Source organism: Anastrepha obliqua, chromosome 4 (genome assembly GCF_027943255.1).
Source record: "Anastrepha obliqua isolate idAnaObli1 chromosome 4, idAnaObli1_1.0, whole genome shotgun sequence".
Lineage (NCBI taxonomy): Eukaryota > Metazoa > Arthropoda > Insecta > Diptera > Tephritidae > Anastrepha > Anastrepha obliqua.
This window is the reverse complement of record NC_072895.1, coordinates 81,439,431-81,455,851: the sequence shown is the minus strand read 5'-3', so window position 1 is coordinate 81,455,851 and position 16,421 is coordinate 81,439,431. Positions and strand designations below refer to the sequence as shown.

At 33.3% G+C, this 16,421-nt stretch overlaps 2 protein-coding genes across 5 annotated transcripts in view; one reads left to right on the top strand and one right to left on the bottom strand.

The window, feature by feature from the left end:
* LOC129243678 (major facilitator superfamily domain-containing protein 6) overlaps nucleotides 1-16,421 on the bottom strand; it is an 84,014-nt gene that overhangs the window by 36,840 nt on the left and 30,753 nt on the right. The window contains exon 2 of one of the 4 annotated variants that reach the window (XM_054880874.1): nucleotides 4,239-4,479. The exons of the other annotated variants lie outside the window; for them this stretch is intronic. The gene's annotated coding sequence lies outside the window, so the exon portion shown is untranslated. The remainder of the gene's footprint in view (nucleotides 1-4,238; nucleotides 4,480-16,421) is intronic. 4 annotated transcript variants of the gene reach the window in all.
* LOC129243676 (transferrin) overlaps nucleotides 3,570-16,421 on the top strand; it is a 33,710-nt gene continuing 20,858 nt past the window's right edge. Inside the window, exon 1 of the mRNA XM_054880872.1 lies at nucleotides 3,570-4,041. Coding sequence (XP_054736847.1) covers nucleotides 3,924-4,041 — 118 coding nt within the window. The 5' untranslated portion in view covers nucleotides 3,570-3,923. The remainder of the gene's footprint in view (nucleotides 4,042-16,421) is intronic.

Here is a 16,421-nt window from a genome sequence, read left to right as displayed (position 1 = left end):
TCAATTTTGCCAAAATTGGAAAGAAAATATAGGGTGATCAATTAAGAGGAGTTTTTTTCATTTGCGTTTTTTTTACAGATCGCGCGCGAGTTGTGGCAAACTGTCATCGTGGATTTGTTGAACAGCGTTTGGCATTTCATCATGGAAAGACTCACACCGCAACAACGTCTACAAATTGTTCAACTGTATTATTAAAATCAGCGTTCTGTGACAATGACAGCTCGTGAAACAATGACTTTATTGAGAAGTAATTTCGGAGAGCAGCTGATTTCACGTTTAGGACCTGTGAGTTGGCCACCAAGATCTTGTGATATCACACCTTTGGACTTTTTTTTTGGGGATTCGTGAAGTCCAAGGTCTATGCTGATAAACCAGCTACGATTGAAGCTCTGGAAGCCAAAATTACGCGTGTTATTCACGACATACCAGTCGAAATGCTCGAACGAGTGATTGAAAATTGGACCTTCAGAATGGACCACCTTAAGCGTAGTTGCGGCCAACATTTGAATGAAGTCATATTCAAAAAGTAAATGTCAAAGAATGTCCTTTCAAATGATAAATAAAGGTTTTGAACATAATTTACATTTTTGTTTTTTTTTAACTATTGAAAAAAGCACCTCATGATTGATCACCCTATATAAATGGTTACTGGGATAAAGGGGTTGACAATTTAGATGTTTTGTACTGTTACTTCTTCTTTGATATGTAAATCAAATAATTGTCAGGATTTTGTTCATGCTTTGCGATAAAAAAAATTAGATAAGTCTTATAATAATACAATATTAATTAAGTAAGGAATTTTTTTGTTTTTTGTTCAATTTATTTTAATTTTGTTTTTAATTTTTTTTTTTTTCAAATTGTCTGTGTGTTTTTTAACTCAAAAAAAGCTAGGAATTTTTCTTCACCTTACTTTTTATGTAGAAACAGAATTTTATGATTGAATTTTGATACGAATAAATTGGGAGCGTGTCATTATTCTGTATTACAAAATCCTGGGTGACAAAATTCTGTAAATTGCAAAAAAATTCTGCTTTATAAAATTCTGCTTTTTTAAAATTCTGCTTTTTCAAAATTCTGCATGTTTAATGCAAAAAATTCTGCTTTATTCAAGTTTTGTGATTTTCGTCATACAAGAAGTAACAAAATAAACATTTATTCCATAAATATACATATGTATATGTTTAAGCGATAACAATATTTTAGTTTAGCCAATTACAATATTTTTTGGAATTCTTTTTAAATATATAGTGTGACTTAATTCATTTCTTTTCTTAATAATTCTTCGCAGCTGTTCGTTTTTTTTAGAAGAGTTCTCCGCAAAAATACTGTGGATTGCGTAGCCGGAGTTGGACTGATAAGGGTTATTTTTTTGAAGCGCGGCCGAAGGTTGCCCACGCGAAAAGAAGTTCTATGCAAAAATACTGTGGATTCTATCGAAACTGAAGAAAAAATTATTATTACTACTTTTTATTTTATATCTCGAATAATAATTAAAAATAATAATAATAATAAATTAAATAAATTATAATAAATAATAATAAATTATATTTTAATACAGAATTTTGTAATACAGAATTTTGAAAGCAGAATTTTAGAAAACAGAATTTTAAAAAAGCAGAATTTTAAAAACGCAGAATTTCAAAAAGCAGACTTTTAAAAAGCAGAATTTTGTTTTTAGAATTTTGTACATACAGAATTTCGACACCAACCCGAATAAATTAACTTATAGTTATTAGAAAAACCAGGTGGTGCGTAAATTTACGTTAATTTTTCGCCCAATTTCAACAAAATCGAAGCAATACAATTTTTCGGAGAGTATACTTGACGGGTTTCCCCCCATGCCGCCGCCGAATGAGTTGGTGTGCGTGACTACCATTCAGTAGTGCGCAGGTTCGAATCTCCTTGCATGAACATCAAATATAAAAAGCTGCCCCTCGGCAGGCAATGGCAAACCTCCGAGTGTATTTCTGCCATGAAAAAGCTCCTCTTAAAAACAATTTGCCGTTCGGAGTCGGCTTAAAACTGTGGGTTCCTCCATTTGTGGAACAACATCAAGACGCAAACCACAAATAGGAGCAGGAGCTCGGCCAAACACGTAACAGAAGTGTAATTGCCAATTATATATTTTTTTTATGTGAAGAAACCCTTCTCTAGGTGAAAAGCTCTTGCTTAAACAATTTTTATTTTACAAACTTTCATGCCAAAAAAAAAAAATTTAATTCAAATTGCTTGTTAGTATTATTATTTACAACCTTGTTACAGTAATAATAAAAAAATAATTGCGTCAATAGCAAAAATAAAATAAAAGATAGATAAAAATTCGAAATTTTTAGTACTTTTTTTAAGAAATCAAAGTGGTTTCATGACATGGAGAAGTAAAAATTAACTCGCCTCTGTGGCATCCCAGTGTAAGTGTTCCTCCTGCACCCTCACCATAACTTGGGGCATATCTTCTCTAAAACTGTTTGGTACCTAAGCATAGGTGCATAAGAGCAATTTTGATTGGCGAAATCCTGAGGCAGTGCGCCAACCTAAATCCCATCAATACTCTCCTTATATCAACGGCTCTAGCTGGCTGTAGACATCTTCCTGTTGGAGGCCTCATAATGGTATCAAAACGGCGCTTTAGTGCTATATAGATGAAGCCATACCTAATTGAAATCAATACTGGTTCTATGTATCAAAAAATAAAAAATGAAATTTTTGTTTATAGTTTAAGCGTAAACTTTTACTAAAACATCTCTAGTTAAGTCGAATACTCTGGCCAAAATCGCTAAAGCGGTTATCGTGCCGATCAAAAAGAAGAAGAAGAAGAAATACTTCTTCGTGCTTTTGCTGGCCTATAATTTTTCTCTCAAACTCACACTCAAATATTTATTCAAGCAATTTTCATAGAGTCCGGTTTTTCACAAATAAATATGGAAGCATTCTCCTATTTATCGATTCTAAAACAAAACATCGCTATTGCATGACTTTCGAAACACGCTATGCGTTTGTGCATTCGTGTCTACTTCACACATACGATTATATACATATGTAACATTTTCTGGATCCTCATTTCAGAGAGTAGCACGCGTAAGTAGTGTTAACTGAAATTTTAATTTTTTTTTTATCTTAAAGTTACGATATGCTTTGATGAGAAACTTGATCAACCGAGCAAAGCGACCGGCTCATTTTGTTTTATTTTATTCTCTTTATTTCTTTTTTTTAATTTTATTTTATATTTTATTATTAAAATTTTTCAATGCCAACAACAGTTGCCTCTTTTAAACAGCATGAGAGCAAAACCACAGCCCTCTGCTGCGAACCAGATCCCATTGAACTTGTCACTCATTGTCACTGAGGAAAAAAGCTGGATGCTAGTAATCACTGCACAAAGCCGTTCAGCCGGCCTTCCGTACTTTGCTTACGACAATCTCAGCTTCAATTCGTGTTTGCTGCTCTCAAAGTGAGAGTGTAAACCGGTTTTTCCAACATATCAAATCAAAGTACGCTTCTGCGATAGCGATTTGAAAAGTAAAATGTAAACAAACATTTTCAAAAATAAGCCTCCAGTTGGTGAGTGGCATTCGTAGCGAATAGTGGCTTAGCAAAAGCTCGAAGTAGCAGTTTGGAAATACTGTGCAGTCTTGAAGTCGCAAAAATAAACGGAAATAAAAAATGTCCAAATAAATTTCTTTATCGCGGTTCCGGTCTAAGCTAAAAAGTGGGCGTTATTTTAGTACCAATTGAATTTTTAATATTATCAACGAAAATAAATATTTAAAAAATCATAAACGCCCCCAAAGAAGAATAAACCAGAGATTAATAAAAGTGCAATAAAAGTAGCGTTCAAAGTAAGGGCGCGATAGTGCATTCATATATGCACATTACCATTATTAAAGTGATTAAAATATTTTCTGGAAATAAATTGTATAATTAAAATGCAATTCTCTAAGTGGATGATGTTCAGAATTAAGCGGAATTCAATTGTTTTGCTGCTAATAATCTTATCAGCTTATAATTGCAAAACGGCCGTCGATGCGTTCGACGATGGAAAGTGTAAGTCGAGCACAAATAAAATAATCTCCCGCATACTTATGTATTGTAATTACAGAAGACATTGATGCATATATACTTAGTTACTATATAAAAAGTTATTGCTATAAAAAATTTTAATTAATGACACGAAAAGGTTTCCTTTCGCAATGGTAGTCCTCTGGCAGTGATTGCTGCTTTTGAGTAGTTAGAATACTTACCGTCCCGTCTGCGAAGCATTAATCGAAATCGTGTTTAAGTAATTATCTCTTAATTACTCGGTGTAAACAGAATGGGAGAGGAACTTAAAAGACTTTCAGGTGAACTATTTGAAATTTTAATCTCAAAGTTCATTACTTCTATTGAATGGTGCGTTCACCCACGCTTACAGCCTGTTAACTGGTATGTAAGCTTACAGCTTTATGTTAGCCATCGCTGTTAAATGCATTTTTGCGTGTACTGCTATAAAGAAAAGGCACAGAACGAATTAGAACAAAGTTTCATTTCATGAACATGCATACAAGCATATAAGAACAAGGATTCAACTTCATTTATCAATACTTTGTGGTAGCGTATTGATTTTAATTCGAACAAATTAACCAAGAACAAGTTGTTTAACATTGCCGAACTTCGGACTTAATGAGAGATTTCTAGATCTAACGAATTTCACTTTGGTGTCATTAATAAATAAGTTACTTGGTTTGAATTTTAAAACGTAAGAGCAAATGTTTTTTTTTTTTCATTTCCAAAAATACAGTTTTATAAATTTTAGCATTAGCAAATTTTAAACAATAAAACTTGATTTGCGATTTAAAATTAATTAACAATAAAACTGGATTCAACCAGGTTAATTTATCGTAGTAGAAAAAAAAATAAAAGCAACTAAAAAATTAAAAAATTCACGAACAGTATATGTAGGTATGTTTATGTACGAGTATATATAAATATTAAAACATGACGTGCACCGTATGATTATTTTTAAAATATTTTTGCGTCTGTGTAAATTAGTAATTTTTATTAAAAAACCACTACATACTTTGCTATATAACAACATTTAAAATATGCATTAGACATGAATTAATTAACATGATTATAAAAGTAGATTAATTTAGTATTTATGTATATACTTTATTAGCCTTTAAAAACGTGAGTGATTTTCTCAATGAGAAGAGGTTACCATTAGCCATAATTTTATCGGAAAAAATTCATGAAGTTCAAAACTTGATGGCAATCGATTACATCGGTCAACACGAATCTGTCCGGTTACTAAATATCAAATTTTGATTTGTCTTGGAAAAAGTTTTCATAATAATTAAAGGTGGTTTTGGTGGTTTACTTGGGTATACTTTAAACAAAGGCCTTCAAAATTTCAAAACTTTGCTGTGGGCGGAAAACAGATAAACCAAACTTTATAATGAAAAATAGAGGTTTAATTTTGATAAAGAATCAAAATGTGTCCTCTGAAAGACAGAAAAAATAATAATTGTATTAGTATGCGCTTTTGTATTAAATTATTAAACATCCTTTTAAATGCTTGCAAGTTGATGATTTATAACTTTCTTTGGGTCCCTCGAATATTATTTGCAGTGGAGGAAAAGAATTCCTTGTATTGCAAATAACAACTACGCACCCATAAAAGAAGAAAAATCATCATCCCTTACCTACTTTTATTGTGTTTTTGCGACTAATCGCCTTTACTTCTATTTAATTTGTTGTTTTTTTTTGTTTTTTTTTTTGCTTGTAAAACAAGTCTCAATTGGAAATACTTTTAATATATAATAATAATGTAATAACAAGCAACTTCAGCAGGTTTATCGTGCTTTTTGTACAAATCACCTTTATGGGTTGGTGATGGGGCGCACGTCTGGAGACTCAGTACCTTTTTAATGAGCAAAATTGCTACATTCAGAGCAACCTCAACCCCCAAATGACTATTAACAAAATTTTAAGAAAATAGAGCTGTCACTATGTATAAATGCGGATCAGTAAAGCGCCAAGTTCAACAATTTTTTTGTACCATGAAAAATGCCCACATGGCATGGAAGAGCTCTGATTTCAGCACTGTAAAGTACCAAGTCGTACTGCTCGCAAACCCATCGATTTATTGAAGGAAGTTTTTTGTGAAAAGACCATCTCCAGAAATGGAGCAATGCACAGGACTCTAAAATCGAGTGATTGGAGATGCCTGTGAACTATTTTTTGTTGGGTTATTTGAAGTTATGGGGCTAAGTGAATTATTACGTTTTATGTTATTACTTAACTCAGGGCAGCGAGTATTTATTCTAATGTCGCATATCCAACATCTTCACAGTGAAGCCGTTTTACTCCCTGTTAAAGTGCATAACACCAAATTTCTGCTGAGGTAACTTCTTACCGTAGGACCCTCCCGAACAGTCACTAGCTGGACATTAAAACCCCTCACTCCTAGCCATTCTGAAGATGTCTAATAGCCTAGACAGACGGCGGCGTTAATCGGGATTAGCGGTCAAGTTAATTCTGATTAAATTTCTAGTGCGGCAGATGGTTATTACGCGGATTAGTGAATAGCTGATTTGCTTATTGGATAATTTTGTTAGTAAAATACGGATATTAATTAGCTGATACTAAGAAATAATTATATAAATATTTAAAAAAAATTCGAACGTGTTAGTGCAAACTAGCATTGCATCCACTTTTTTTTGTTTTGTTCCTTTCTTTAAAAGTTTCATTATTTTTCATTCACTATCGTTTTTCGGCAATGTTCTAATGCGAAAACCCATCACTTTTTGCTATTTACTAAATATATGTTTTTTTTATAAAAAAGGTAAACTAAAACTACAACATTTTTGTCAATTCTACCAAATTAAAATTTAAATATGTATCCATTCTCTAGATGGCTTTAAATACGGCCTTAAGGCTTCTTTGCTTTATAATCGAAATAAGAACCCAGCCATTCTGACTTCTTATGTTCAAGTTCGTTCAAAACCAAGAGGTCTAAAAACATTAGAAAATGATCTCCAATTAAAGTTGAAACAATAAATTATACACATAAATAAATACTCTTCAAAGAGGTAATTGGTTCCTTGATGGGAATGCAGACAATTTCACCTAAAAGCTCTTGAACTGGTCATCATGGGGGAAATGATTGGTCAAAACGTATCAAAATGGAACGAAAGGAAAAATACAAGAATGCGTTCTAGCAATTATGATAAAAGAAGAGCTGCAGAATATGGAACACTTGCCTATTTGTGCCTAAAAGTCAAAAATTTTTCTTTAAAGGCCATAGATGTTTCACTGATTTGGACACAAGTTGATCTAAATTATTAGAAAAAACACGGCTAAAACTAATTTTGCCCTTAATTATAAATAAGTAATATTTTAATCCAATATTTATTACCCATGTGGGTCATATTGAGTTCCTAGGGTCGATGGAGGGTTGGATGTTGCATACGGACACAAATTTGCGTCGAAAATAACGTGCCGCCTCTGCACCCACAAGAAATTTTCTTGCCATTCCTTAACCCCATTTATATCTCACTCATCCTATCTAATTGAATCGCCTATAAAATCGCTGTTACGCGACAAGCAATAAATCTAATAAAGTATGCATTTTTTTTAATTAAATAAATGTTTTAAAAATTATGAGCAGAAAGTCGTCATGGTAATTTAAGAAAGTTAACTATTTATATTAAAGCCGAAGTGTTTATCAAAAATGTATTTACTTTGAAATATTTGTAGGGACGAGAGATTTCACAAATAGTTTAATGCCGGTAGCATTTAAAAGTTGTGTCAGCAGCTTTCGTGGCAGTCACAAAGCCCTAGGGCAATTGAAAATTGTCGCTGAGTGGAGCTGGAGTGGTGCTCAAGTTATTTCATTTCAAGGATTTTTTCTATTCCCTATCGATTTTTCATTTACAAATTTAAGCTCTACGAACGGCAAAGAACCAAAGCGCCAACTTTTTTACTAAATAAAAAAAAATGATCAAAAATCTGTATTATGAACTTTACGCACTACATTGCATGCCTGTTTGTAGCATGCAGCTCTGTTTAATTCGCAAGTTTTAAAGTAAAACATTTAAAAATTTAGATAAATTCAGGCATCACTATTTTTATTCTAAATACGAAATCACGAATTTTACGATATATGTTCTTAAACTTCGATCATTTTTACATTAAGTTTCAATCATTTTTTGTTGTGCATTTGTCTTCTTGGCAAATATCAAAGTTGAATAAAAAAAAGGTACCGTCTATTAATTATTTACTACTGACATCTAGGCGTCACTTTTGAAAGGCGATTTAGGCCATATCATGGGGGCCTACGTCATTTCCAAAAATTGTAAATCTTCCGATGGGGAGATTAATTTTGTGCCATCCTGTATTTGTAACCAACCAACGTCTTATGTGAAATTAAATACCGGTAAATTTTACGCGGCCGCCGTAGCCGAATGGGTTGATGCGTGATTACCATTCGGAATCCACAGAGAGAACGTTGGTTCAAATCTCGGTGAAAACACCAAAAATTAAGAAAAACCTTTTTCTAATACCTCCGAGTGTATTTCTGCCATGAAAAAGCTCCTCATAAAAATATCTGCCGTTCGGAGTCGGCTTGAAACTGTAGGTCCCTCCATTTGTGGAGCAACATCAAGACGCACACCACAAATACGAGGAGGAGCTCGGCCAAACACCCAAAAAGGGTGTACGCGCCAATTATATATATATATTAGAGCGGGTCGATTTAAAAATCGCTCATTGCTCTGTGAAAATCGTGTTCTAGGGATCAAAGTAAGAAACTTTGCCGAAGGAACCATACCTCTAAAACGAATTCTGATGTCCCCCAATTTGGGTCGAACGAAAAATCCCACTTTGACCCATTTAGAGTGCTCCAATCGAGTACAAATGTATGACCAACCCCCAATAACTTTGGACGGCCGATCCACCCATGCCAGTAGCACACGCCCTGGAACTCCCCTGGGGGGTTCCCCATACAAGCATTTTAAAATATCACCATTTTTGGCCTTTACATGAGAAAAGAAACTAAAAAGTTCGATCCAAATTGGGGGACATCAGAATTCGTTTTAGAGGTATGGTTCCTTCGCCAAAGTTTCTTATTTTGATCCCTAGAATATGATTTTCACAGAGCAATGGGCGATTTTTTCGCCTCCCCACAAATCGACCCGGCCTATTATATATATATATATATGTATATGTATATATATGAACTTTACGCAATAAAAAAGAATAAATAAAGATAAATTAAAAATGTACTTCCTTTTCACTTTGTGTATTCTTCCAGAATACTGATTTCATTTTTATCAATAACACATGGGCAGAAAAGTCCCGCGCCTGGCACAGAAAGCACGTTTATTATTTTTTTTGTTCAAAATTAGCTTTTTTTAATTTACTTAGTACTGCTGCAAATTAAACGCAAAATTTGCTAATCAATACCAGAGTAAAATTGAATAAAAATACCTAGAACGGTAGAACATTTAAGTAGAATAAGGTACCTTAATCGAAAAATAAGGCAATCCACAATTTAAATGTCAGCAAAAAAATTAAGATAATTGCAATCAAGATTTATGATTTATTACAAATAAAACAACTTATTTCGAAATAAAATAACTTAGTACAACAAATAATTATTTATTAACATCTAAAGCTTTTTATTGAGTAAACGTATCACATATGTAGATTTTTTTATTTCCTATTTTCTGCACATCAATATTCTTTAAAGGAACTTCTCAACGCTTGTAAAAGCCTAAAAATTTGTTTATTGATTGCATCAACTTGCCATTTTTGGTATGCAAATTGTATGTGTTAACTCTAGATTTACGGACTGAGCCAATTTGACTCATTTAAAATTCTATTGCTATAGAAATATAACTGAAATATTATTTTTAAATGCATATTTATGTCGGTTTTAGTTACATAATAAAATATAGGTAAATATATGTTACTCCCCCTGTCGACTCTCTTATTTCGCATATTCGAATATGGTATACATATTTTTACGGTTGTAAGCCAAAAGGACTCATAAAATAATTTAAGGGCTAATTGCTTTAAGCAAATAAAGCTTACTGCTTACTTAAAAAAAGTTCTTAACAGAATTCTAAAGAAAGCATTCATGATCCATCTTGCCAATTCATTGGTTAGCTGGTATCAAAAGGCGTCTTATTTACCCAACTCTTTCATCATTCTGTTTTATACATTGTGTGAACACAACTTTTGTGGGGAAATAAAATAATTTTATAAAATAAAATAAATAAAAAATTTGGTCCACCAAGGTAATTTTATAATTTATTTGGTATTTCAATTTATATGTATATATTTTACACATAATTACGTAGGGTTGCTGCTATGGGAAAAAATCAGAAAAATTGTCTTTAGCTTAAAAAATTAAACATAATAAGGGAGAACCCATCAGATAATGAATCGGATGCAACTGATATAAAATTAAGTGATAACGAAAGTGAAATAGAGCAGGAAATCAAATGCATGCGAGAGGTGACTCTACGCTTCATGGGCAAAAGGGTTCAGAACCAGGACAGGAACTAGTCAAGATTTATCAACTGTGCCTGCAACACCAACTTAATGGTGCCGTGCTAGAATTGTACCCGAAGGTTTGCCAATTGGCAATTGACAATTGTAGCATTAGCCTATCAGCCAATTCGGTGAGGTGTAGAATACTATTTTCACCAGCCCATAGACTGTCTAATCTGAAATATCCGTAATGAGGAACTTATTGGTCTCGATCCTGATGACCTTTAGCCCTACCGCTTGAGGTTCTCGGGGTATGTGAGGCCTTTCGATCCAAGCTCCTTTCCTCTCCTGCCGGATTTAAGTCGCCTCTTATGACAGGCATGCCTAACCGCGGCTGTATTCTTTTCCCCAACCCGCTGGGAAGAGCTTATTATATGTAAAAAATGTTTTCCATGAAGTTTTTAATAATAAATCTTTTATTGCGATTAAGTTGAAACTGCTCTGTGCAAAAAGCTTAAATTTTTTTTGTATGATCAGTAAAAATAAGTATATAATCAACTCTCACAAATCTAGTGTTAAATGCCAATTATTATATTTCATATAAAATATCTCTTCTCTAAAAATTCTTTAGTTGCCAAACTGTGCTGAAGGTTTACACCTGAAGATATGTCAAAACTCTGCTTTGTAATCAAAAAATAGCCATAATGAATGTACCTTCTTTCTTGTGGCATGTAGGTACATGTATACTAGGCCGGGTCGATTTGTGGGGAGGCAAAAAAATCGCCCATTGCTCTGTTAAAATCATATTCTAGGGATCAAAATAAGAAACTTTGCCGAAGGAACCATACCTCTAAAACGAATTCTGATGCCCCCAATTTGGGTCGAACTTTTAGTGTCTTTTGTGGGGAGGAAAAAAATTCGTCCATTGCTCTGTGAAAATCATATTCTAGGGATCAAAATAAGAAACTTTGCCGAAGGAACCATACCTCTAAAACGAATTCTGATGTCCCCCAATTTGGGTCGAACTTTTTAGTTTCTTTTCTCATGTAAAGGCCAAAAATGGTGATATTTTGAAATGATTGTATGGGGAACCCCCCAGGGGAGTTCCAGGGGGTGTGCCACTGGCATGGGTGGATCGGCCGTCCAAAGTTAATGGGGGTCGGTCATACATTTCGACTCGATTGGAGCACTCTAAATGGGTCAAAGTGGGATTTTTCGTTCGACCCAAATTGGGAGACATCAGAATTCGTTTTAGAGGTATGGTTCCATCGGCAAAGTTTCTTACTTTGATCCCTAGAACACGATTTTCACAGAGTAATGAGCGATTTTTAAATCGACCCGCCCTAATGTGTACATATGTATGTATGTACGAAAGAGTAGTGAGCAACAAAACAATAAATCAACAGATGTAACTTATGTACATACATACATAAATCGGTCGACATAAGCTTTGCTTGCTTAATCACACTTAGTTCAGTTTGGAATACAGCGAACACACACCCAAACAGCAATTTCCTTGTAAAATGCCCTGTTTTTTTTTTTAAACTTTAATAGTAATAGGAAATAAAAAATCAGTGCCTAAATCGGTTGGGCAGTTTTAATTTATTGCAGTTTGAAAATTAATTTCATGATTTTTTAATACATTTCTTCTTATAGCCTAGACAGCTTAGAGGTGTTAATCGGGATTACCGGCACAGTTAACCCTCCGTTGGGCACCCTCTTTCAAACTTTCTGTTGGGCACCCGGGTCTGGCCTTTTTTCGTCCTGTTCGAGTATCCGTTTTATATCCATAAATCGGTAGAAAATTAAATTTTAAGATGCTATCAGTAAGCTCAAGTTGTTAACTATAATAAAAATATTTAAATTCATGTCCAAAGTCGAAAAATCCAGTCTGGCCAGACCCGGGTGCCCAAGAGAGGGTTAATTCTGATTAAAATTTAGTGTGACAGACAATTGTTACGCGGATTAGTGAATAGCTGATTTGCTTTTTGGGTACTTTTGTCAGTTAAAGATGGACCTCAGGCAACAAATACGGGTATAAGCTGCCCTGATACTAAAAAGTAATTACACAGGTCTGCAAAAAAATGGGTTCGGAATGTTCTATAAAAGAACACTTCAAAATGCGATGTCTCAGTGAAAAATAAAGATATTTAAGAAAACTCAACGGCATTTAAAAGAGGAGGACTTATACTTTAAAATACTATGTTTACTTTTTTATGAAGAGCGAAATCTGCGTAGCTACATAACCTCAAAAATGGGCAAAAACAGCGTTTTTTGCACTTTTAGGTTAGGATATCTCAAAGTCCTGACGTGATAGAGCAATTTAAACCCCGGATTCGGATTCTACGCAAAAAATTACTTCGAAAATGTTATTTATGAAAAAAAATTTTACATTGCAATTTCTCAAACTGCTCCGAAATATCAAAGCAAGTAATATAAATTCGAACAGGTTAGTGCAAACTAGCATTTCACCTACTCTTTCTTGTTCTTCTCTTTAAAAGTTTGATCATTTTTCGTTCGCTTTTCGGCAATGTTGCCATGTTGCCGAAAATCCCCCTAATCTGCTTAAATTATGATATTAAGTCTAGTAGTTAATCCGCATTAGTTGGCTTTCATGCCTGAGATAACTCCGAATTAAGCTGTTAATCCCGATTAACGCCGCCATCTGTCTAGTCTATTATAGACAGCCCGCTTTTGTAATCTTATGTCATTTATGTGAACGGATAGTCTTCCAGAAGAGATTAGCTTCAAAATATAAAAGGCCGTATGCAAATAAGAGCATTTTGTGCTTAGTTATTAGCGTGCATACTTGTATTTTGGGACTTTATTTATTTATTCTGATACTTATTTATCTTATTCTTAGATACTTACTTACTGAATATCTCAAACACTAGACCACTCTTTTTGTGAAACGAATTGTAGACTTGAATTTAGTAGCTAAAAGTGGCTTTTGGTTGTTCAGGTGTAAAACTGTGCAGTCTGGTGTAATTAAATATCCGCTAAAATCGATTGTTCGTATTCTTTAAACCCCCATTTACACACTTACGTGTAAGTTCAGTGCAAATATTTATTTGAAATGTGAGCAATTAATTTTACCTGTGCTTCCATGAATCACAAGAACTTCCCAAATAATATTTACATACGTACATTTGTATCTTTTTAATATATATTTGCATAAAACTGCGAGCACAGAACACGCAAACAAAAGCAGTACAGTTAAATACAATTTTAATTTATTCCAAACCTGCTAAAATTTAAATATATACATACATACTCGTATTGCACCCGTAGCTATATTTAAATGCATGTGAAATTATACTTTTGAGGTCTACTTTAATAACTTAGATATATGGTATAAGCGCAAATTCATTGTATACATTTATGGCTGTTTGCCAATAAGTTCACAAATACCGTTGGACAGCTGTTAACGGTTGATATATTTTTTGAGGCATCATTAGCATGCGATTTTTATAATACAATTATTTTTATTATACAATTTTATCATATGCACACACACACACATACATGTACATATGCATATGCGAGAAATGAAAAAATAGGGGACTGCTTATAAAATCGGCATTTTCATATATAAATTTCATATGCAGATTAATATGGACCAAAGTCAAACTTTTGTTTTTTTTGTACGTAGTATGAATAAATATCTACATATATATGTAATTGGCGCTTACAACTGTTATTGGGTGTTTGATCGAGTTCCTCCCCCAATTTGTGTTGTGCGGCATATGGTTTTTGGAGCAGTCTTTTCTTGGCAGAAATGCACTCGAAGGTTAGCAACTATCTGCCGATTTTAATATTTTGGTCAATAATTTAATAATATGCCACATCAATGCACCCACAATTTTGCACTGCAACACTCGGATGGTTTGACAGCAATTCCCAGTATATGGAAAATTGACAGGCGACAAGTTTGAAGTAACTTTCGAAATGTCTTTTACATAATAATAACTGAAGTTCGAGTATGCAAGTTTGTTTCCCTTTCGAGGTACTTAGTAAACATTTTTTGTTGATTTCAACAAGCTCGTTCGACACAATTCGCAGCTGATCGTTCATTTTTAATGCCACTGAGTAATCGCAATCAACCAGAATTTTGATAGCCAACTTCAAACTTTATTCGTTTTTGTTTAAACATATCGCATTGTTAGATATGCTGTGTATTTTGCAAAAATTTAAGACAAAATTTTAACTATAATTTATATATTTAAACATTTTTATTTTACTTCCATTGATTAGTAAAGAATAAGTGGCTTTAGTTGCAGCTAAAGATGGGTTTCATTTACTTATATTATATGCTCGTGCATTCCTTGTATATTATTTCGCATCGGATTCGCAACATTTTTTATTAACATACGTCCCTTGTTTCATTAATTAGGTACCGCTTAGAATACAAGTTTTTGCACCAAGTTTTTTCAAATGCAATTAAGTACTTACTTTCGCCCGTAAGGCATGTGCCAAAAAGATGTTTGCTAATATTTTAAACTTTTTTGTTTGAAACTGGTTTGGTACTTCGTTTCTATTAAACTCTGTTTCTAGTATTGATGTGTATCTCAGTGGCAACAAAATATTACATCAGCTAAATTTTGCAAAATCAATAAATAACCGAAACTCGCTAAAGAAATAAGTGCATCTTATAAAGTAAGGTCCCAAAATATGTACAGCAATGAACAAAAGTATTGGCACAGCAAGATAATTATACTTGAACATTATTTTTTTGTTCACTTATGAAGTGATTTTTAATCACAAAATGTGTCCTTCTGTCTAACATTTTCTATTATATTCCCTTTACTTCATTTTATTATTTGATTTATTATTCTTTTGATGGCCGGAAGAAACGATTACACCTCTATGGTTTTAATCCCCATTTAGTAAATTCAATCGCCTTTTAAAATGTGTAAAAAGGTGTTCAATCTTGAAAAGAGTTGAGAGAGGGACATTTAATATTCTTGCATAACCTTAAAAGGAGCAAAAAATTAAATTCACATTTTCAAAATATCAAATGTTATAATAATCAACAAATTTTCATTAACACTAAAATCTTCTCAGAGTGGCCTTTTTTAACCTTCTTTTGTATAATAAGCTTTAAATAAAAAAAAAAGAAACAAACACGAAAACACAAAATTTTCGCATTTTCGGTATAAAAAAGCACTAAATTTATTGCGAAGAGCAAATGGTTGGCAATAATGCACAACTTGGAAAAATGTGACGTCACGACCCTCTGATGGGCGCAATCTTCTTTCTATCATTCTTGGTTTTAAACGTTGTAAGGAAATTTAAAAATATCAAAAAATGTTCATAAAAATTTCAAATTTTTTATTTTGCATGCTTCCAATGTCTTCTTTTTTGTTCATTTAGGTATATACAAAAGTACAATTCCCAGTTCTAAAAACAAATGCAGTCCGAAATTCAGTCGTTTCTTTTAAGTATCATTCAAAAGTTTTGGACATTGATTTATTCTGGTTCCGTTAAAATAATATATAATAATGATATAAATTAATGTAGCGCACCGGTTCGAAACACTAGTCTCGAAACATCCCGTGATTTAAAAAAGGTTTTTCTATTAGCGACCGCTCTTCGGCAGATAATAAGCCTCCGAGCGTATCCCTGCCATGAAAAAGCTCCTCACAAAAAATATCTGCCGTTCGGAGTCGGCTTGAAACTGTAGGTGCCTTCATTTGTGGAACAACATCAAGACGCACACCACAAATAGGAAGACGAACTCGGCCAAACACCCAAAAAGGGTGTACGTGCCAATTATATTAAACTCGTTCATCATAAAATTCTGGTGTACTGTTGCAAGTATGAAAAGGATCGTTTATAAGCTTATTCGGAACTGTTAGGGCTGAAGTCTAGATATTTCTATAAATTGCATTTAGGTATGGTCTGATTTGGCTCATATTCAGAATATTGAAAATATAAAACCAATAACT